This window comes from Marmota marmota, unplaced genomic scaffold (assembly GCF_001458135.2).
Source record: "Marmota marmota marmota unplaced genomic scaffold, marMar, whole genome shotgun sequence".
Classification (NCBI taxonomy): domain Eukaryota; kingdom Metazoa; phylum Chordata; class Mammalia; order Rodentia; family Sciuridae; genus Marmota; species Marmota marmota.
The window spans coordinates 3,391,745-3,412,910 of NW_025999982.1; the positions used below are offsets into that span (position 1 = coordinate 3,391,745).

The 21,166-nt window shown below is 43.4% G+C and overlaps 1 protein-coding gene across 13 annotated transcripts in view; it reads left to right on the top strand.

The window, feature by feature from the left end:
- The window catches only part of Anks1a (ankyrin repeat and sterile alpha motif domain containing 1A), a 107,076-nt gene that overhangs the window by 6,444 nt on the left and 79,466 nt on the right, over positions 1-21,166 (top strand). For 10 of the 13 annotated variants that reach the window (XR_007348407.1, XM_048805139.1, XM_048805140.1 and 7 more), the window contains 7 exons: positions 5,494-5,790; positions 6,519-6,594; positions 6,881-6,982; positions 7,088-7,189; positions 8,794-8,990; positions 13,192-13,284; positions 19,355-19,475. Coding sequence is in view for 11 of the 13 variants with exons in the window: in XM_048805139.1 (XP_048661096.1) it covers positions 5,494-5,790; positions 6,519-6,594; positions 6,881-6,982; positions 7,088-7,189; positions 8,794-8,990; positions 13,192-13,284; positions 19,355-19,475 (988 nt within the window). In the remaining 2 variants the exon portion in view is untranslated. Of the gene's footprint in view, positions 1-5,493; positions 5,791-6,518; positions 6,595-6,880; positions 6,983-7,087; positions 7,190-8,793; positions 8,991-13,191; positions 13,285-19,354; positions 19,476-19,932; positions 20,062-21,166 lie in introns of those variants that run through there. The other 3 variants (XM_048805142.1, XM_048805144.1, XM_048805146.1) reach the window with 3 other exon arrangements.

Here is a 21,166-nt window from a genome sequence, read left to right on the forward strand (position 1 = left end):
AATATCAGCAACTAATAATATTTAAAATCCTCATTTTTCAAAATCTGTGTGATTATAGTAGTATTTCTGAAAGGGCATTTTGGAATCTTTGTGGCTAGTAGATGATGTTTAGTGAAACGTTGCTCCATTGCTCCATTAGTCAGGATTCTGTTTTGTGGGAAGGGACCTTGAGGTTGTTATTTCCTGCAGTGGTTTATTTAGCTTATGAAGCTTTGATTAAACGCTATAACTTTGGTTCTCAAAGGTATGTTTTCCTATCCTTTGGTTTTGCACATCTCAAGGAAAACTAGTGTAAATGTAATAAAAACATACTTCTCCTTTTGAAATCCTTCCATCTACTCTGACAGGCCAAATGATGCACCTGGCGGTGAGGGGAGGGAGGTGCTGGGTTGTTGGAGGATGGAGGTCCTGTGGAGCCTTGCCAGCCTCACTAGGTTTTGTGCTCAGTGGCTTTTATTGACTTGGTTTGTGTCGAGGAATTGATTTGCTAAGTTATATTTGAATGCTAAATCCTATCTAGCACTGGTAAAAAATTAGAAGTCTTAGGTGCCTTTTTGGGAACAGATGTGGTTTTCAAGAGCTTTGATGTTCCTTTTTAACATTTGGGGCCTCTCCTTTTTCAGTAAGTCAGTATAAACCAGTGCTTATGTGAATCATGCACAGCTAAGGTGGAACTATGAAAATTGTTCATTTCCACTGAGCAAGGTGGCACTCACCTGTCATCCCAGTGACTCCCGAGGCTGAGGCAGGAGGATTAGAAATTCAATGCCAGTCTCAGCATCTCAAAAAAGTTACTGGTGTAGGGGCTGGGGTTGTGTTTCAGTGGTAGCATGCTTGCCTAGCATGTGTGAGGCACTTGGTTCGATTCTCAGCACCACATACAAATAAATAAAATAAAAGTCTGTTAACAACTTAAAAAAAAAAAAAAGTTACTGGTGTAACTCAATGGTACAGCACCCCTGGGTTCAATCCCCACTGCAGCACAACAAAAGTGTTCACTAACCCCACTGTTGAAACAATTTTAACTCAGTCTGGCCATCATAAAGTGAGCAACATGCCTATTTTTCTATTCACTTAAAGATAATTCATAGTGTCAGAGCTGGAAGGGACTTGGAGTTTTATTTAGACTGATTGTCTCCAAACTCTCCTGAGCTTGTCTGAGTGCATCAGAATCACCTGCGAAGCTTTTAAACAACTTTTTTTGAAAAAAAAAAATTTCAACTTAAAAGAGGTTCTAATAATAATAATGCAGTGAACTGCATATATTCTTGTTACTCAGATTGTTAACATTTTGTCCCATTTGCTTTTCCTGTACACACACACACAGGTCTTGCTAAGTTGCTGAGGCTATGCTTGAACTTGTGATCCTCCTGGCTCAGCCTCCTGAGTCAAGATGAACTAGTCAAGATGAAGTCATCAGCATTATGACTCTTTGATCCTAAATTATTTGATTAGTTCTTCAACCTTAGTCTCTAAAAAGCAAGGACATTCATTTATAAAACCATGATATAATTATCATATTCAGAAAATTCAAAATTGATAAAATATTATTATCTACAATCCACATTCACATTTTGCCAGTTGTCTCAGTAATGTAATGTCCTCCCCTTAATCCCCAGTGGTACGGAACCCAGGGGTGCTTTACCACTAAGCTGCATCCCCAGTCCTTTCTATTTTTCATTTTGAGATGGGGTCTTGCTAAGTTGCTGAGGCTAGGTTTGAACTTGTGATCCTCCTGGCTCAGCCTCCTGAGTCTCTGGGATTATAGGTTTGTGTTACTGTGCCTGGCATCCGATAATATGCTTTAGAGGATTTTCTTTTTCTGGATCAGGATCCAATCCATGATCATACGTGATATGGAACAGTTCCTCAGCCTTTCTTTTCTTTCGTAACATTGACATTTTGTAAGAGCATAGGCCAGTTGTTTTGTAAACTGTTCTTTAGTTTAGGTTTGTTCGATATTTCCTCATGATTGCATGCCATACATTTTTGGCAGAAATGCCACAAAAGTGACATTATATCCTTTTTTGTTCATCCTGTCACAAGGCACATGATCTCTGTTTTCTTATTCTTTTATTTTATTTTTTTTAGTATTTAAATTTTTTTGTAGTTGTAGATGGACAGCATGCCTTTATTTTATTTGTTCATTTATAGGTGGTGCTAAGGATCGAATCCAGTGCCTCACACATGCTAGGCAAGCGCTCTGCCACTGAGCCCCAACCCCAGCCCTTGTCTCATTCTTGATGATGAAGACTGAGTGCTTAGGCTGATGCCTGCCAGATTGGGAAGTTTTTTTAACATTGGTTTCCTGGGCCTTCCTCTCTGAGGTGCTTTCTTGGCAAGTCTGGTATTGGACCAGCTATTAGTTGTTTTTAAGCCCCTGGTAATCCAAAAGGAAGCTGGTTTGAGAACTTCTGATCTAGGCCAACTTTCCACCCTGAGCAAGGATCATCTTCCTTCTGTCCTCTGAAAGGTCAGCCATCTGTTCTTTATTTTATTTACTCATGTGTTTGTTTTTCTTAGTGATAAACACAAGTCATTACTGCCCAACAGCCTCCTTGGATTCCACTGATTTTTTTGTTTCTTGTTTGGCATCTGTTTTCCTAAACCTTCCATCTTTTGGTTAGAGTTCTGCTTTCCAGAGTTTACAGAGTGATTAAGAAAAAGAGAATTAAGTATTAAGACTAAGTCCAACTTTTCTTTTTCTTTGAATGATGGACTCAGTTATCCTGTTTTCTCTGTCTTCTCAATCTCAGTAGACCCAGTGTTTTTTCCAATTACGATATTTCTAGAGCCTATATTGTCCTTGCCACAGAGAACTGTAGCCCAGGTGTCCTTAACATAGGTTTCTGTCAACAGTGGGCTGTAATCACTGGGAGGTGATAGTCATCACATAGTTCCAAGAGAGAAAGGCTATGGGAGTTCTTCTGTATGGCTTTCTGCTGCTTGTTGTTTTTGAATATATATAATAGATTATGATTGGTGTCTTAAGATGGAAGGAGTATGCACAGAGACCACTTTTCTCTTAGGGTCACTGACCATTGCAAGGAGAAATGAAAGCGAGTCTTAAGGTGGGAAGGAATGGAGAGTTTGTGCAAAAGGCTTCAGAGAACATTGGGGTATTTCACCCCACTCCCCTCCCCGAGTCCACACTCATAGCAGTTGGGAACTCTCAAGGTATTGTGAGACCCCATAATGTTATTTGGAAGGTGTGAAAGGGAAGGAGTCCAGATGATTAGCAGTCTTTTCCTCTCCTTGGAATCCCTCCCTTTCTTATGGGTCCATGAGTCAGCACTTTGTGATTTCTTAACCAAGAGTGGTCAAGCTCAAAGTGGAAACCGAAGTAATAGCCTGTTGTGATGGCGTGTGTTCAGTGGTAGAGATGTGGTCACTGCAGATGTGAACCCGAGAGAATTATAATTACCAGGCCAGATCTGGCAAGGCTGAGACATACTGAGGTGCCTCCTACGCTGTGAATATGAGCATAACTTTCCGCAGAGATGTGGTTAGACCTTTTAACATGAGGCAGGAAATTTGCCAGTAGTGATCAAGATTTTTCTAAAGACCTTTTTTTCCCCCAAGTCCCCCCAACTTTTTTTTTTTTTTTTTTTTTTTAATTTTTTATTGTGGGTTGTTCAAAACATTACAAATTTCTTGACATATCATATTCCACACTTTGATTCAAGTGGGTTATGAACTCCCACCTTCACCCCATACACAGATTGCAGAATCACATCAGTTACAGGAAGTTGGCTTTACAAACAGGTGTTCCCATTGATTTGTTTGGCACAGCATTTGCTTTCTGCCCACTATCTCCCCTTCCTGCGGACACCTAGGTTGGTGTGGAATTTGCTTGTGGGGCCCTTTGTGTCATAGGAGACATTGCTGATGGGCTGTGTGCGCTCTGCAGCCAGGGAAGCTCTACTTTCTCCGCATCTGCTCTCCCTGAGCTGATTGAGATCAGTGCTGTTCCCTCCGCATTCTCTATTTATTTGTGTGCATTTACCTTTGCATGTGTCCCTGCTAAGACCTTTTCTGTCCTTATTTCATTTTTATAATTTTCTTTGCTGCCATTCTGACCTTCTGGGGCCTTGCTCCCAGCAGCTCTGGATCTTTCTGGTATACTTTGTGTAGATGTGAAAAATGATGCAGTTTAATGCCAGATCAAAAGCAGATGGAATTGCATGCATGTTTGGGTAACTTCTAATCTGTCACTTTTAATTTCATCATTAGAATTAAAGCAGTTGTAGATATATTTAATTGTTACTGTTTGAACCACTGAAAGGTGCACAATATTAACTTGTTGACCAAGCCTCCTCTTAATATTTGTTTTCCAAAAGTGGCCTCCTGGATAAATTTGGGAATCTGAAAATACTGTGGGAGAATTATTTTCATTAATGCTTCTCAAAAAAGAGAAATCAAGGAAATTATTTCCACTGTAATTGCACATAATTAATATTGTTAAAAAAATAATGTAGTTGATGGGCTGGGGGAGGTAGCTCAGTGGTAAAGTGTTTTCCTAGCATTCACAATACCCTGGGTTCTTCTCTAGCACTGCAAACAAACGAACAAAAAAAAATCCCCAAACCTGATAATTGGAATGACTAACATTTTGCTTCTGATGGTTGAGAAAGCACAAACTTCTCCCATTTTAATCCCAGACTTTATGTTTAGTTTGAAACAAACTTGTATTAGAGGACCATGGGCTGTGAATTTGAATTGACAGCACCATTGCATTTGAATATTTTGCACCTCTCATGCCAAGCATTCCAGCATCTGATTGTATTTTTCTTACACAAGAAATTCTTCCCTGTGCTGGCGGCTGTTTTAATGAAGTAGATACTGCATGCATTGATGGGTGCAGGTTCCGGGAATAGAAGCAGTACGGTGTCAGGGTCCAGAGTTCCTCTGCAACCAAGCCAAGGCGTCCCTCTCCTGGATATGGCTGTCGGCTGATAACCTTGAGAGTGATGTTTGTGCTCTGCTCTATTATTTTCATTTTTGGCTGATTGATTTGCATGCAAGAAGTTACACAGATGACAATTTCTTTTTGTAAAGCTTGTGTGAAAGACTGTGGATGGTTGACAAATACAGAATCAGAACCACGGGTTGAACAAGTAGAAATTCTTGTAAAACCAGTTGAAGTTAAAATGAAACAATGGCAGTGATATGATTAGCATGCGTCCGTGCCAGGACTTCTACCAAATGCCTGCCACGTTCCCTCATTCACTCTCCTGCCTGCCTGGAGACACGCCCTTCACAGTACACAAGAGTCTGCAAATGTTTGGGGGATATCTGTTCCCCTCTTGCAGGAACTGGGGGAAGATGTGGCTGATGGGAGCAGCCAGGCTTGTTTATGGTGGAGAATGCCTTATTAGTTGCCAAATATTGCTGCTATTTTTCTCATTTAAATTTCAGTGGTTTTATGTGTGTTTTCCCCAGCCAGATGCCAACCTGCCCCCTTTCTGACACGATGTGCTTGTTAACCCTCAGAACAATGACAACGAGACGGCCCTGCACTGTGCAGCACAGTATGGCCACACAGAGGTGGTGAAGGTGCTCTTGGAGGAGCTCACAGACCCCACCATGCGAAACAACAAATTCGAGACCCCTTTGGACCTGGCAGCGCTCTACGGGCGGCTGGAGGTGGTGAAGATGCTCCTCAATGCGCACCCCAACCTCTTGAGTTGCAACACTAAGAAGCACACCCCGCTGCACCTTGCAGCAAGGAATGGCCACAGGGCTGTGGTCCAGGTCCTCTTGGATGCTGGCATGGACAGCAACTACCAGGTAGCAGGGCGGTGCGCCACCCAGGCACCAGGGACTTAGACAGAAAAGGCATAAGTACCATGCTGCTGTGGGGGGGGGTCTCGTTTAGCTGTTTTCCATCACGTTTCGGATGCTTCCATTTGTTGACTCGTTTCAGTGTGAAACTTTAGAGACAAATGAGCTCTTGGAGTAAGATGGTTATTTTTTTATTTCTTTTCAGGGGATGACATATTGAACCCTGAAAAGACATGTTAATGGGCGTGCCTTCAAAACTGAAAAGTCTCATTATCTTCCTACACGTGTATTCCCACTGCCCCCTTGTCCTTCAGAGTCTCCTCAGTGGAGGCTCCAGGGGACCGGGCGCCGCCCTCCCTGTCAGCCTTCCCCGCTGGGACGAATGGTTCCTTAGGCTCGGCATTGACTGATCCATGTTTGAAGTGAAAGCATTTTACTTCCCTCTCACTTCTCTTCTCATGATTCCTTCCACTGGGAAGAACGAGTTGGGTTGTTTGATGGTGGCTCCAGGAGTGATGATTCCTCACACGTGGCCTCTGGTGGGCCCGGTGGCCTTGATGTATGGATCCAGCTGGTGGTTTTGGAATCCATACCAAAAAAGTTGGAAAGATAATGACAGAGGGCTGTGTATAGTTTATTTTCCTGTCCCTTCTTATCTATGTCCCATTTGTCATGTGAAGCCACCCCAAACTGCCCTGATGACATCCTGCTCTGCGCTCTCATTTGCTTTCCAGACGGAGATGGGCAGTGCTTTGCATGAGGCTGCTTTGTTTGGCAAGACCGATGTGGTACAAATCCTGCTGGCTGCAGGTGAGAGGTCGGCAGCGCTCTTGTCTACACAGCATGCCAGGGATGGGATTGTTTGTCCCTAGGCTCCTCAGAGGGCGGTTTTGCTTGCTGCATTTGAATCCAGTGTGTTTGTGTCTCTGCGGATTGGGTAGAAGTGTGTGGACCAGTCCTTAGTTACTAAATAGCTTCAGATGAAAAATATTGGGTGTGCTGCTTGGGAGCTGGAGGTGTCCTGGAATTTGACCTTCTCTGAGGCTGGCTTAAAATAAATGCTCACTTGCCTGGTCCACCTGCTCTGCCTTTCTAGGAATTGATGTCAACATAAAAGATAACCATGGACTGACTGCCCTAGACACTGTGCGGGAACTGCCTTCTCAGAAGAGCCAGCAGATAGCAGCACTTATTGAAGGTATTGTCCATGTCACCGTTGGGGTGACTGGGGAAATACTAACCAGACTGAGGCACTTGTATTTGGTGCAGTTTCTTCTTCCTTTTAAAAAATCTTTCCATGTAGATCACATGACTGGAAAGAGAAGTACAAAAGACATAGAGAAAATCTCCACGCCCCAGCCAGCTCTCCTCTCCATCGCGGACTCCGTAGCACCAAAGTCTCAGGGTGAGGAGACTCTTCTCTGACAGGAAAGGGACTCTCAGCCTCAAAAGAGTTGAATGTTCTTGGGCAGAATGGAAAAATCTCAATTCAAAAAATAATTTCAGGGGGTTGTGAGTACTTAATAAGTTTATGTTCAGTTCGTTTTTTTCCAACTAAAAGGTTTGTTGGACTTCAGTGTAAGTCTTTGGCCGTGGGCTTCTTTCCTACTGTGTTTTTTTCTCTGCTTTTGCAGTCAGCTCTGGGATGTGTAGTTGGCAGGATCATCCCAAGATGAACTCAGATCTCAGTGAAACCTTTTTCTAACATACTTTTGTGCTTTGTGCATAGTTGACCCATAGTGTTTTTTTCATAGGTGTATTCTGGTTGGTAGATGTGTACATGGCAGATTTTGGTAATATGTCATTTGGTCGTTAGATGTGGTCTGCAGTCCGGCCTGTTCTTCATTAGCCAGGATCTCTTTTCAGATTATTGAGTAGCTTTTGGGGGCCTTTGTGTGATGAATGACAAAGACAAAATAAAGATTGAGGCTGAGTGGTGGCCCAGTGGTAGAACGCTTGCCCAACATGTGTGAGGCCCTGGGTTCGATCCTTAGTAGCACATAAAAATAAATAAATAAAATCAAGGAATGTCCATCTACAACTAAAAAACAAAATTTATTTTAAAAACAACAACAACAAAAGTGACCGACTCCTTTCCCCCAATACATATGGTAATAATGAAGGCTAGAGAAATGGAACAGAACTCAAAATGAAAAAGGGAGAGGGTCCTTTCAGAGAGAGCAGAGTGGATCCTTTTCCTGCTCCGGGCAGAGGGTTAGCAGTGTCCCTCCAGCGGTCTCAGTTGAGCAGTCTTCATCTCCTTGCACTCGTTTTCCTTGACCTCCTAATCTGCTAGTAATGAGATCAGTCACTCAGTAAGCTCTTAGCTTTCAAGGGTTTACATTTATAGTTTTGACTATTTACAGTCCACCCAGAGACAGTTTCCACAGTCAATAGTTTTGCAGCCACAGATCCTGCCAGTGTCCTGGGTGTTGTGGTTGGTGTTTGTCTAGCCAGGGGTCTCCCGGCTGCACGCCACCTCCCTTTCAGAAAGGCTCTGCTGTCCTCTGGTTTGCTTGAGCATGTGGAGGCTCTTCCTAAAGAATTTAAAGGATTTGCTTCAGTTTTCAGTTATACTTTGCTCTCTTTTTTTGGTTAAGTTTATGCCCTCGTAGTATTGAGACATTTGGGGATTTCATAAAGGTTTTGGAAAGGTTGCCTTATGGATGTCGAGGGGCTTTCCTTTTCTCTGTCTTTATCTTTTCCTTTTTGGTGGCCAGGGGATGGATTCCAGGGCTGTGTGTACGCTAGGCAAGCACTTTCTACTGCTGAGCTGCACCCCCAGCCCTTTCATATTGAATTAGAGAAAAATCTGTTCAGATCACAGGATATAAAGAGCAGCTGAAATTCTGTATTTATTCCTGTCCCTGGAGCAAAGTGATCATTTTCCTTCTTGGGGCTAGTGTTTGTCAAGTTCAGATAGCTACAGAGGCTTTGGTCACCATAGCAGTTGGAGCCCTTGATTGTGCCCCCTCTTATTGACTCTTTTGTACCCACCATCCTCTCCAGGTGATGTGGAAAAAGCAGTAACTGAACTGATCATCGATTTTGACCCAAATACTGAAGAGGAGGGTCCCTACGAGGCGCTGTACAACGCTGTTTCCTGCCATTCACTAGACAGCATGGCCAGCGGGAGATCATCTGACCGGGACTCAGTGAACAAGGAGACCGAGGCAGCAGGAGCAAGAACCGCTGGAGTGAGGCCTGTACGTGGCCCCAGGCCTGAGCCTTCTGGGGGCTGTGCATGCTGCTAAGGGGCCCTAGGAAGAGGCAGGGTGAGGCCTCGTGCCCACTTGCATTTCAGAGACCTGGATCCCACTTGCTCTACTCCTCTTCTCAGGCTCTGCCACGTCTCTCTTGCTCACTGTGGTGAAACTGTATGGATCACAGTGACGTCGAATTTGGGTTTTCCAATTTCATTATAACCAGTTTGAGTCTTTCCATTATTTCACTGACCTCTAGAGCAAACTAAAGCCACTCATTCCTGTGTAGCCTGGGATGCTTGCTGTATGTTGTTTGTTCTCTGGAGAGCAGAGTTATACAATGAAATGAGACCCTGTCTGCTCTGAGTACATGCCCACTTCCATTTGCCTCCAGGGAATTATCCATTTGATTTGGACAGAGTCTGTATTTAGCAGGGTTATAGCACGGTTTGATCAGGCATAGCATTTATTAGTTTGTGGTATTTCTATTTTATCCAGTTACTACATCTCTAGCCACTGAAGTGTGAGGATGAGAACAGCTCTCTGCCTGTGCCATTCTCCAGCTCTGCCTTCCAGGCTCAGTGCTTCTTTCTCTAGTACTTGCTTTTACTGCTAGTCTTGTACATGGTTCTCAAGACTCCTAACTCCCTCTCTTCCCTCAGGGTTATGCTGGACCTGAGTCACTGTCCCACTGACTCTACTTCTTGCATTGCCAGGCATAATAATTTAGGTTTTTGAGCACTGCCCACTGGCGAAGCTGGCCTTGCTTTAATAGGATGCCATTGCTGACCCACCTTCAGAAGTGTTTTCAGACAGGTGTTATTTCTTCTTGTGTAGAGGCTGGCCTTTCCCTTTTGGTTTGAATCTGGCACATAACCATTTTGATTCTCCTTTGGCTGTCCTTGGTCTCTCCAGGTGTGTTCTGGGAATGACCTGTTTCTTAGAGTGTTCTTTTGTTGAACTCCTTACCATGTTCTGCTTTTCCCTGAAACAATCCCAGTATTTCAGTGTGGATCTTGGAGAGCCGGCTAGACTATGTAGCCCATCGAGTAGGTGTTATCAAGGACTGTGATGAAACTTGTGAATAGTGAAAGCAAATACATCCTCTGAGTACCACTACTGAGTGCTTCTTGGACAGCTAGTTGTTTTGTTTGTTTATTTTTGTTTTTTCATTTCTTTCACTGTTTGGCACAAATAAATGAATATAGCAAATCCAACTATGGAAGACGACCTTGCTTTAAATGGTGCTTACAGATGATGCCCATTAGGGGGAGCTGGAGCCTTTGCAAGAAGCAGCCAGTTCTGTGATTGATTTACTCCAGCCCCTTTGTTCCATCCTGCTGTAGGAGCCCAGCCTCCCCTGGTCTTGCTAAATAGAAACTGTTGCTTCTTGGGGTGCCCGCTTTGCCATTTTTGCTTGTATATGAAGGGTGTTGCTCTTCCATATTTCTGATCCTTGCTAATTAATTGTGGCCAAGGAGTACATCTTGGTAAACATAATGGATAATATATGTAAATCAGTTCTGTACTTCCAGGCTTCTGGTCCAACGTTTTCACCTTAGAAAAAGGTAAAAAGGCTTATGGGCACTTCTGTTTCCCTCTAGTGTCCCTGATAATCACATCTTCTTCAGAGGGCTTTTGTATTACTCTTTTCAGGCTTTTTTAGCCTTGGATCCTTTAGGTTGGATCCTTTCTGCTAATATGTTTCCTCTGGTTTTCCTTAGCAGCTTTTCCCAAGTTTGGTTTACTGGTGTGTGGTGGTGGTAGTGGGGGGTAAGTGTGTGGATATGGGACTGCATCCTTCAGCTGTTCCCTTTCTTACGTACTAGCACTGGGACCAGGCCTGTTCCTGCGCTTTCAGAGTAAAGAAGGGTGGAGAAAATGGGACTTCATGGGAAATTTGATCTAAATAGCTTTGTTGGACATTAAAACACAAACCTGTTCTGAAGATGTTGCCATTGGAGATCTTCTGGTTCCAGAGACTGTGGGGATACCTGATTCATTGAGGTATAATACTGAGCAGAGAAGCATGGGTTAACAGAGAGATCCTGGATGGCAAAGTGGTAACACTGGGAGCTCCTGAAATGTGAGAAGTGACTTTCTTGGCAACTTCTCTGGGGATCTCACTTCATTCAAATTGACCTCTGCCCTGGTTTTCTTGAAGTACTGTTTTAGCCAACTAATATGCAAGCCAGGGAATGTGCGCCCTGTTTCAGGATCCCGTTCCCTTCAGTAAAGAACACTGACTGTCAAGCACAGCGAGAGCTTGGGAATATAAACAATGCTGAAGTTACAATGAGAGCAGTCACAGATCTCTCTTCAGCTTTTAGCTTTGGGTTTCCTTCACCAGGATCATCTGTGTAGTCTTAAAATTGTCTACCCATGATCTGTCTGACTGACCAGTGTCCTCTCTTCAGTGAGTTTCTTGCTCTAGGTTAGGAGTTGGAAAACTGCAGCTCACCAGCTGCCTATTTTTGTAAACACAGTTTTGTTGGAATACAGCTACACTCGATCATTTACATATTGTCATTCCTTATGTACTACATGTCTGTTATATGACCCTGTAAGGAAAAGCTTGCCTCAGGGCATGGTGGCACATGCCTGTAATCTCAGTGGCTCGGGAGGCTGCCGCAGGATTGTGAGTTCAAAGCCAGCCTCAGCTATTTGGTGAGGCCCTAGGCAACTCATTGAGATCCTGTCTAAAAATAAATTATGAAAAAGGGCTGGGGATGTGGCTTAGAGTGCCTCTGGGTTCAATCCCTGGTGGGAGAGAGGGAGGGAGGGAGGGAGGGAGGAAGGAAGGGAAGGAAGGAAGGAAGGGAAGGGAAGGAAAGGAAAGGAAAGGAAAGGAAGGAAGGAAGGAAGGAAGGAAGGAAGGAAGGAAGGAAGGGGCAAGCTTGCTTTAGGGCTGACAACTGACAAGTAGTCCTTTTTAAAATGAGCTTAGGTCACATAGTCTTTATGCAATGATGATATGGACTATTCATTAATGAAGAAGGTGACTAAAGATCAGTGATTTTGTTTGTTTTGTTTCGAGATGGGATCTCACTGTGTCACCCAGGCTGGTATCAAGCTCCTGGGCTCAAGTGATCCTCTTGCCTCAGTCTCACAGGAAGTTGGGGCTCCAGGCATGTGTCTCTGTACCCGGCTCAAAGATTGGTTTAGAACTTTTTTTAGTGAGTGGCGATAGACCAATATTATCACATTGAAGTTTGAATAGGAGTTGATGTTTTATCCTCGATTACTTTTCTCAGTACTTCCTCATAACCTTGGTTTTAGGACCATTTCACCAGTAGATTCTTTTTTTTTTTTCTTTTTGGTTACAGGGGATTGAACTCAGAGGCGTTCGACCACTGAGCCACATCCCCAGCCCTATTTTGTATTTTACTTAGAGACAGGGTCTCACTGAGTTGCTTAGCGCCTTGCTTTTGCTGAAGCTGGCTTTGAACTCTCAACCCTCCTGCCTTAGTCTTCCAAGCTGCTGGAATTATAGGCTTGTGCTACCGTTACAAGTTGATTCTTTTTTTTTTTTTTTAATATTTATTTAGTTGTAGATGAACATTCAGTATCTTTATTTATTTTTATGTGGTGCTGAGGATCGAACCCAGTGCCTCACACATGCGAGGCAAGCACTTTACCACTGAGCTACAGCCCAGCCCCCGATTCTTTTTTTAAATTTTTTTTTAATGTTTATTTTTTAGGTGTAGATGGATACAACACAATACCTTTATTTTTATGTGGTGCTGAAGATCGAACCCAGGCCCCGCCCATGCTAGGCCAGCACTCTACTGCTGAGCCACAACCCCAGCCCCTACAAGTTGATTCTTTTGATCTAGAGTTTCCTCTTTTTAGAGTAGACTGAAAACTGAGCCACAGATTTCCCTTTACTGAAGTTTTATGTAGGGCATTTCCCATCAAGCTAGTTAGGAGTTTCCAGTGCTGGTACTTGTCACTGTGGTCTAGGGTACAAAAAAGGTGTTTATGATCTTTGCTACAAACATGAAAAACCACAGAGCTTACTAATTGAATTGTGTATGTGTGTGCAGGGTTCTCCATCTGTTCAGAAACCAAACCTCAACTTTAGTCTCTTGGGGGAGTGCTTGACATTATTCTTTTTCAATTCCAACGGCTAAAATAAAGGTAAATCAGAAAGTTGGATACTTAAAGAAAGCAATAGAGGAATTATTTATTTTCTCTTCTGTAGAGAGAACGTCCACCGCCTCCAGCAAAGCCACCACCAGATGAAGAGGAGGAAGACCGCATAGATAAGAAGTATTTTCCCTTGACAGCTTCTGAGGTAGAGGGTTGAGGGTTTACTCCCATCACTGAAACATGGGTTCGTGGCAGAGTGAATCAGAGTGTGCTTAAAGACGGCTGTGCTCTCTTATCCCCCACTCCCACCCCTCTTTGTGGTTCTGGGGTGAACCCAGGGCCTCATGCATGCTAGGTCAGGGCTCTAACACTGAGCTACGTACACCCCAGCCCACTTTCTCATTATCTTATTACTTCTTTGGTTGGTAGGTTTGTATTATGTGTATCATTAATCTAGAACATGACCTTTTAAACTCACCTAAAAGTACTGAAAGAATTTTAATGTAGCTCTCTAGCAGACAGGCCAAGTGTTGATAAACCATACCACGTAGAAAGTAAAACATACACATTTTTTTCATGACTCCTGTAAGCTGGACAGTTCCCTTCTGCTTGTATACTTGTGTTGTCTTTTTTTTCTTTCTTCTTTCTTCTTTTTATTTTTCTTATTTAGGAGGATTGAACCCAGGAGTGTTCTACTTCTGAACAGCATCCTCAATCTCCCCCTTTCATTTTGCGGGATGGGGCGGGGTGGGGGTGGTACCAGAGATTGAACATCACTTAACCACTGAGCCACATCCCCAGGTGCCCCCACACACCATTTTTTTTTTTTTTTAATAGAATCTCACTAAGTTGCATAGAGCCGTGCTAAGTTACTGAAGCTGATCTTGGAACTTGGAATCCTCCAACCTCAGGCTCCCAAGTCGATGGGATTATAGACATGCCCCCACCACACGCAACGTCCCCAGCCTTTTCTTAAAATTTTATTTATTTTTTTATTCTTAATATATTTTGTTGTTGTTATAAATGGACACAATACCTTTATTTTATTTGTTTATTTTTATGTGATGCTGAAGATTGAACCCAGTGCCTCACACGTGCTAGGCAAGTGCTCCACCACTGAGCCACAACCCCAGCCCTTAAAATTTTATTTTGAGAAAGGTCTTGCTAAGTTGCCCAGGCTGGTCTCCAACTTGTGATTCTCCTGCCTCAGTGTCCCTAAGAGCTGGGATTAAAGGAATGAACCACATGTCTTTTGATACAAAATGTTGAGTGTCCCCTAATCACTATTGTCTACACTGTGCCATGTTTGCAAACTTTGGTGGCTCTGCCTCATTTTATTTCTATTTTTGCATTTTCCTGTTCTCAGCATACAAAGACTCTACATAATACAAACATGAATTGAGTCATGAACTATGGATTAGGAAAGAGGAGGTGTGTGGAATGGGCAGACAGGAAAATCAAAGGAGGTCATTTGAAAAGAAGTCAACCTTTTTACAAAAGAAATATTACCATGTGGCAACTAAGAGTTTTTTCCCTTGTATGTGAGAAGAAAATTGTGCTTTCTTTGATCTTTCTTCTTTAAGTTGCTCCTTTAACACTTCCTATCATTCATAGAATACAAGTGTGGAGTATTTATTCAAAATGTAATATAATTTTTAAAAATTACTTTATAGCTTATTCAGAATTCTATTATTCTTTTTAAAAATCAACTAATGTAAATCAGCTAAGTCTCATCATTTTATTCCTAGAAGTTGGAATTACCATTTTCTCACCATTGCCATGTACCATCAGTAAGATAGGTTATTTTATTCAAAATAAACACATGGAACCAAAAGCATGACTTTAGTTTCAGAAAATGTATAAATTCAGCAGCCGGGTGTGGTGATACATTCCTGTAATCTCAGTGATTCACTAGGCTGGCACAGGAGGGTCACAGGTTTAAGACTAGCTTGGGCGACTTAGCCAGTCCCTATCTCAAAAACAAAAAGGCTGGAGGTGTAGCTCAGTGGTAAGGTGCTTCTGGGTTTATTCCCCAGTGACAGACAGACAGACAGACAGACACACACACACACACACACACACACACACACACACTATATTAAGAAAGCCCTTTTAAAAATGTAAAAATCTGTGTTAGAGATATAGAAGGATTTCTACAATAGCTACAGATTTTTTCATTTCTTCTTAATTATTTTTTTAGCTGTAAATGGACACAATATCTTTATTCTATTTATTTATTTTTATGCGGTAATGAGGTTCAAACCCAGGACCTCACACATGCTAGGTGAGCGCTCTACCATTGAGCCATGACACCAGCCCCTCCTTATTTCTTTTGGTCCCTCATTTATAAAATGCTTATTGTCATGTTCCAACCAGTTGTCCCTAGAATTGCACCCTCTTATTACCTCTGAGTAATGATACTTTGCTAGTTGGTACAAGTACATACAGTAAGTCCCTACACATTTTTCTGCAAATAGCATCTTGCTTTATTATTCCCCCACAACACTTTTTTTTTTTTTTTAACAAGGAGAAAGCTAGTAGTGTGGAGCATATTGAGTTGGGACTGGGTCTCTGTAAATGCTTTGTGCTGCCTCTTTAACCAGGAATCTGATTAGAAATTGCTAATGCCTAAGAACAGGGCAAGACTCTTAAAGAAATATGGGGTAACCAGGATTTCTGTTTTCCCAATGTAACGTGTATTAAAAGGTGGCAGGGCATAGGGGGGAAATCTCCATATTATTTTCCTGGATGGGAGAATCTGTGTGAGATTTATCTTTTAGAATGTACTTTTGAATAGCCTAGAATTCTGTTTGAATTATTGAAATCTTGACCAGCACAATCATCATTTGGAAGACCATGAGAACTCTGAATTTGCTTATTTACTGGTAATTATGGGTGCACAAATATATAAGTGATGCAGCCTGACTCATTCTCCTTTTAATGATCTAGGCAAATATTTTACATGGGCCATGGTCCAAATGAATAGGTCTTCTCCAAAAGTGAACTGATTTCTTTCTTTCTTTCTTTCTTTCTTTCTTTTTTTTTTTTTTAACTCTGTGATCTTTTTCACAGAACAGAACTTTATATCTTAAACTCTAAAAGCTTTAAAGCCCTAAATTTCATATATCAAGAGACACGGGCTTCACCCAACTTAAGGGTTTTGTCTTTGGCAGGCGATCTGCCCCAACCTTTGTGTCCTTATCCCTGAGGATTGTCGTCATGAGATGACCCATAGAAGCTTGTAAGGGAAGCTGGAGGACACCTGGCTCTAGGAGAGGTTAGCACAGCAATGCCTGATTGCAGAACCTGCTTTGACGAGTTCAGAGCACATGCACACGCACACCCTGACGGACGCTTCTGCCCCACAGAAGGGGCTGCCAGCTGTTCGGACTCACTGTGGCCTGCTCTGTGCTCAGATGTGTTAAGCTTTCCTGGGGGCTGCAGCTGCTATGGTATCTCTTTCCAGAAAGCCACCCACACCCCAAATGGACATTCCACTGATCACAGTTCGGTGGTGGCTGCTTGTAGCTTCTCTTTGCAGCAGCAGTGTTGCTTTCCACAGAGAAGAAAATATATATATTTTCAACTTTGATTTATTGCCAACCCTGGAGGAAAAGGGGAAAAAAGATTAAGAAGTAATTTAATAAAGAGCAGAACCCTTTCTGTCGACAATCAGTTATTGCCATATTCACGAGGACACCGGGCTTCTTAGTGGGAACTAGGATGGCTCGAAGAAAGCAATTTATTGCTTTACTGTGAGATTTTAATCCCCTGGCTGGTAGGGCCCGCACCAAGAGGAAAAGAACACCGTCCTTTATTATCTGGGTATGAGCAGGGGACTCTCATTAGACAGCTGAAGGAAGGAGAGCGTTCCAAATTGGATGGAGAAAAAATGAGAGCCACAGAAAATGAGGCCGGTCTGATCCAGAATTAGGGGAACTGAATTTTATGTCCATGGCTCTTGCTGTGAGCTCTCTCTGTAACCCTGGGCAAGTCCTGGGGCCTCTCTTGGACAGGTTTGTCATCTACAAATAAAAGGGCTGGACAGGTGCTCTGGCTGTGACTGTGACAGTTAGCTCCCTTCCACCTCTGACCTTTGTGGTCTTTGCTTTCCGTTGTCCTGCATAAGAGTCAGGCACAAAATGAAAGCAGGTCCAGCAGCCTTCATTCTCTGGAGACATTGGTCTTGTTCTGTTTGAGAGGAAAAGATGGTACAAGCCAGGCATCCTGGCTGTCAGCTTTCTCTCTGGGAAGCCCACCTGGGGCTCTGTGTGTGGAACTCACAGGGAGTCAGGTTGCCAGGGCTCTGCTGTGGGAGTGTCCACCTGCAGAGCCTACCTCCAGCTTGGAAAGCCTGCTCTGTTGAGTAGACACTGTGTGAACTGCTCTTGGTGGTCCCTCTTTGTTCCCTTAGTTGTGTTCCTGTGAAGAAGCATGGAATAAGTAATGCAGGCAAATGGCTCATTGTGATGAAATGGCTTTTAGCTTCCAGGTGGCTTATGGAGGTTCCTGCTGAGCTTAGCAGAATTTTGGAGAAAGACTATCATTCTGCCTTTAGAGTGGCAGCCTCGATACAAACAGGAGCAGCAGCTTCTCATTTCATCTGAGATACTAATCATCTTGTTAGGCTGTAATAGAGCGAGCAGTTTGCCTCAAAGAAGCAAAACCCTGGTGAATCACAAACCTGGTGCACTTCCAGTGGGGTGTGGGATGCTTCAGGGTCCGAGGTTCCTGGGTGCTAAGGAATCATGTTTGTGGGGTGTCATTATTTTAGGTTTAATTGGAAATCCCCCATCTCTACCTTATTCATAATACATTATTTACCCTAGCCCTGCTCAGGAAGAGATTTTGTGCTTTGGTTTGCTATTCTAATAGCTAGTGTGTGATTATTATTAATTTGCCTGTGAGGCACATTGACACCTTATCCTCTAAAGTGAGGGTCTCCATTCCCTCTCCCACTGCCACACTAGTACCAGTGATGGTTTCCCTGGCTTTATTCAAGGGAAGCTTGGCTACTCTGGTATCATGACTAACTGTGGCTACCAGGCCCTCAACTGACTGAAGCCTCAAGTGGGCAGGGGTAGAATTAGAAGCCAGCTCTGATCCAGTTATTTCATCAGAGACACACACTGCCTGAATCTGGGCCTTCTCAGTATACAGAGCTGCTTTTACCTCATGGAAATTCAGACTTCCTAACCACTTGATTCTTCAGAGCAGGGATTGGTGGGAGTTATCTAAAAAAGTTGTATTGTAAATATCGTAGGAAGCCAGGTCTAGGGAAATCCTTTCCTACAGTCCCCAGGATCTGTGAAGAAAGACTCACAAAAACAGACTTTCTGACCACTTGTTTTAGTAAATGTCAGGCATGGAAGTCACTTTTGTTTCCTCATGAGAAAGTGGAAAGGACTCTAGCCTTTGGTTAGCATGGTACATATTAGGAAAGAAAGATGGACAGAGATGGATTTCATGAAGCAGCACAGTAAAGATTATGTGGAACACGGAGAGATGCAGAGGCAAGGGAAGGAAAGGTGTTGACTTTTGTCATTTTTTTTTTTTTTTGAAGGATAAAGTGAGATAAGGAAAGGGGAGTGTTCCAATCAGAGTCCACTGAGATTTGAGGTAACGTGTAAACTAGTCTGTTGTGTAATGCTGTAACAAAACACACGAGGCTAGGTACTTTATAAAGAAAGGAGGTTTTTTTAGCTCATAGTTTTGGAGGCAAAAAGACCAAGACAGGCAGCCCCACCTGTTCAGCTTCTGATTAGGACCTTTTGGCTGTATCACAACACGGCAGATGCATCGCATAGTGGGAATACCTGCAAGAGCAGAGAGCAGTGCCTTCAGAAGCAAGAGCTTGGGGAGGTGCCCTGCTCACATTGTCACAACTAATTTGGTAGCACAACATTGTGCTACTGATTTAGGCCCAGAAGAACTCAAAACCTTGAGAGCAGCATTAATTCATTCCCTCATCGTGAGTGGGGCCTCCAAAGCCTGACACCTCCCATTCTGCTCCACCTCTTAAAGGCTCCAGCGCCTCCCATTACCACCATACAGGAGACCAAGCTTCCAGCACACGACTCTGGGGGACAAGCCCTAGTAGGTGTATAACCAGAAAAGCAGTCAGGGTTTCATGCGACACTTGAATCATTCAGCTTCTCTTCCTCTTCTCCATGATCCTTCGATGCAAAGGCAGCAATAATCTAAAATTTGTCCCACACCACCTGTCTTGGTATTGGCCTTGTGTACAAGGAGTATCGGCTCTTTCTCCCTCTCAGGTCCTGGCCACGAGACCCAGGATTCAGGGGAATGCAGCCCAGGAAGAGGATGAGCACCCTTATGAGCTGCTGTTAACAGCAGAGACAAAGAAGCTGGTGTCAGTGGACGGAAAAGCAAAAGGTACAACCCCCCCCTGCCCCCCATCGCCCTGACCCCTCCATGGCAGCCCCAGTTCCAAAAGAGTTTTACAAGTTTGTGATCTTGGGTGGAAGGGGAAGACCCTGTCGCTTTGTCATTGGTTGGGTTGGGGCACTTGGGTTTCGTGGCAGCCTGGGGTGGTGGGCGCATCACAGTTTTTCATTTTCCACCTCTGAACTCCACATCCAGTTGGATTTGTCATCCTCTGCACATGTAGCCAGAGGAGGTTAGGTCACCCATGTGGTATCGGCAAGTAGAGGGCCTGCCAGCATCACAGCAAAGGTGGATCTGGAGCCTCAGTCCTAAACCCTCACGGCCTTGCGTGGAAAACACGCCCAACAGGTTGGTCCCTTTGGGTTCAGGCTGACGGCACAGACTCTGCCTTTGAGTCCTGACCTCAGAGCGAGACACTCCTAGGGAGGGGCCCGTGATTGGCTGCCACTGAACTAGAGTGCTCTGTCGCCTTGGCCTACTTTCTTTGCCTCTGCAAAATTCAGTTTCCTGTGTGAGGGAGCGAGTGCTGCAGGACTGACATCAGCCTGTCAGTGTAAGTGCAGGCCCGACAGAGGTGAGTGTGGCTGGAGTCTCCTGTCAACCTAGTCCTCCCAAGGACAGAGCAGAGGGGCAGTGCAGTTCCCACTGCATTTTGAAGGAAGGCCCGGGGTCTTTCCCAGCTCCCCTTGGCTTGCAGGTTCTAAGTCCTTTGTGGGTATTAGTAATGACTCCTTTCAGCTCTGAGACCCCCCAGGGTTCTGATCAGAATGGGGGATAAGGTGGTTTCCTTTGAAATCCCCTCTGCTAGACCTTTCAAAGGGTATTGGATGGCAAAGAGAAGATATGCATATGTGTGTGACATTGCAGACCTTCTTTTTAATGGCCTTATTTAAAAATTTTTCTCTTCTGGCATGTAGACACTATTTTGTGGTCATTTCCATAGCAATCTTTGTTTTGTATTTTATGGTTTCCATTTGGAGCTTTAAAAAAGGGTCATAATTTAGATACATAAAGTTCATTCATTTTGTTTACAGTTCTGTTAGTTTTGAAAAATAGAGTTGTATAACTGTCTCCAGAATCAAAATACAGAACAGTTTGATCACACAAAAAAATTTCCCCGTGTCTCTCTACAGTCAGCTTCTCTTAGCCTTGGCAACCTTTGCCTGATGTCTGTCCTAACAGGTTTGCCTTTTCCAGAGTGTTATATAAATGGATTCGGTCAGTATGTACCCTTTCGCTTAGCATAATTCATTTGAGATACATGTGTTGTCACGTATATCAGAAATATGTTCATGGGGCTGGGGATGTGGCTCAAGTGGTAGCGCGCTATTCTGGCATGGGTGCGGCCCAGGTTCGATCCTCAGCACCACATACAAAGATGTTGTGTCTGCCGAAAACGTAAATAAAATATTAAAAGAAAAGAAAAGAAATGTGTTCCTTTTCATTGTTGACTTCTATTCTGTTGTATAGGTGTACCACAGCTGAGGTACATTTGGGTCATTTAGAGCTTTTGACAGTTACAAATAAAACTGCTATAAACATTTGCACACAGATTTTTGTATAAGCCTAAGTTTTCATTTCACTTGGATAAATGCATAGAAGTAAAATTGCTGGATCCTAGTAAATATTGTAAATATAGATATGTATATGTATATCATTAACTTTGGAAAGAAACCACC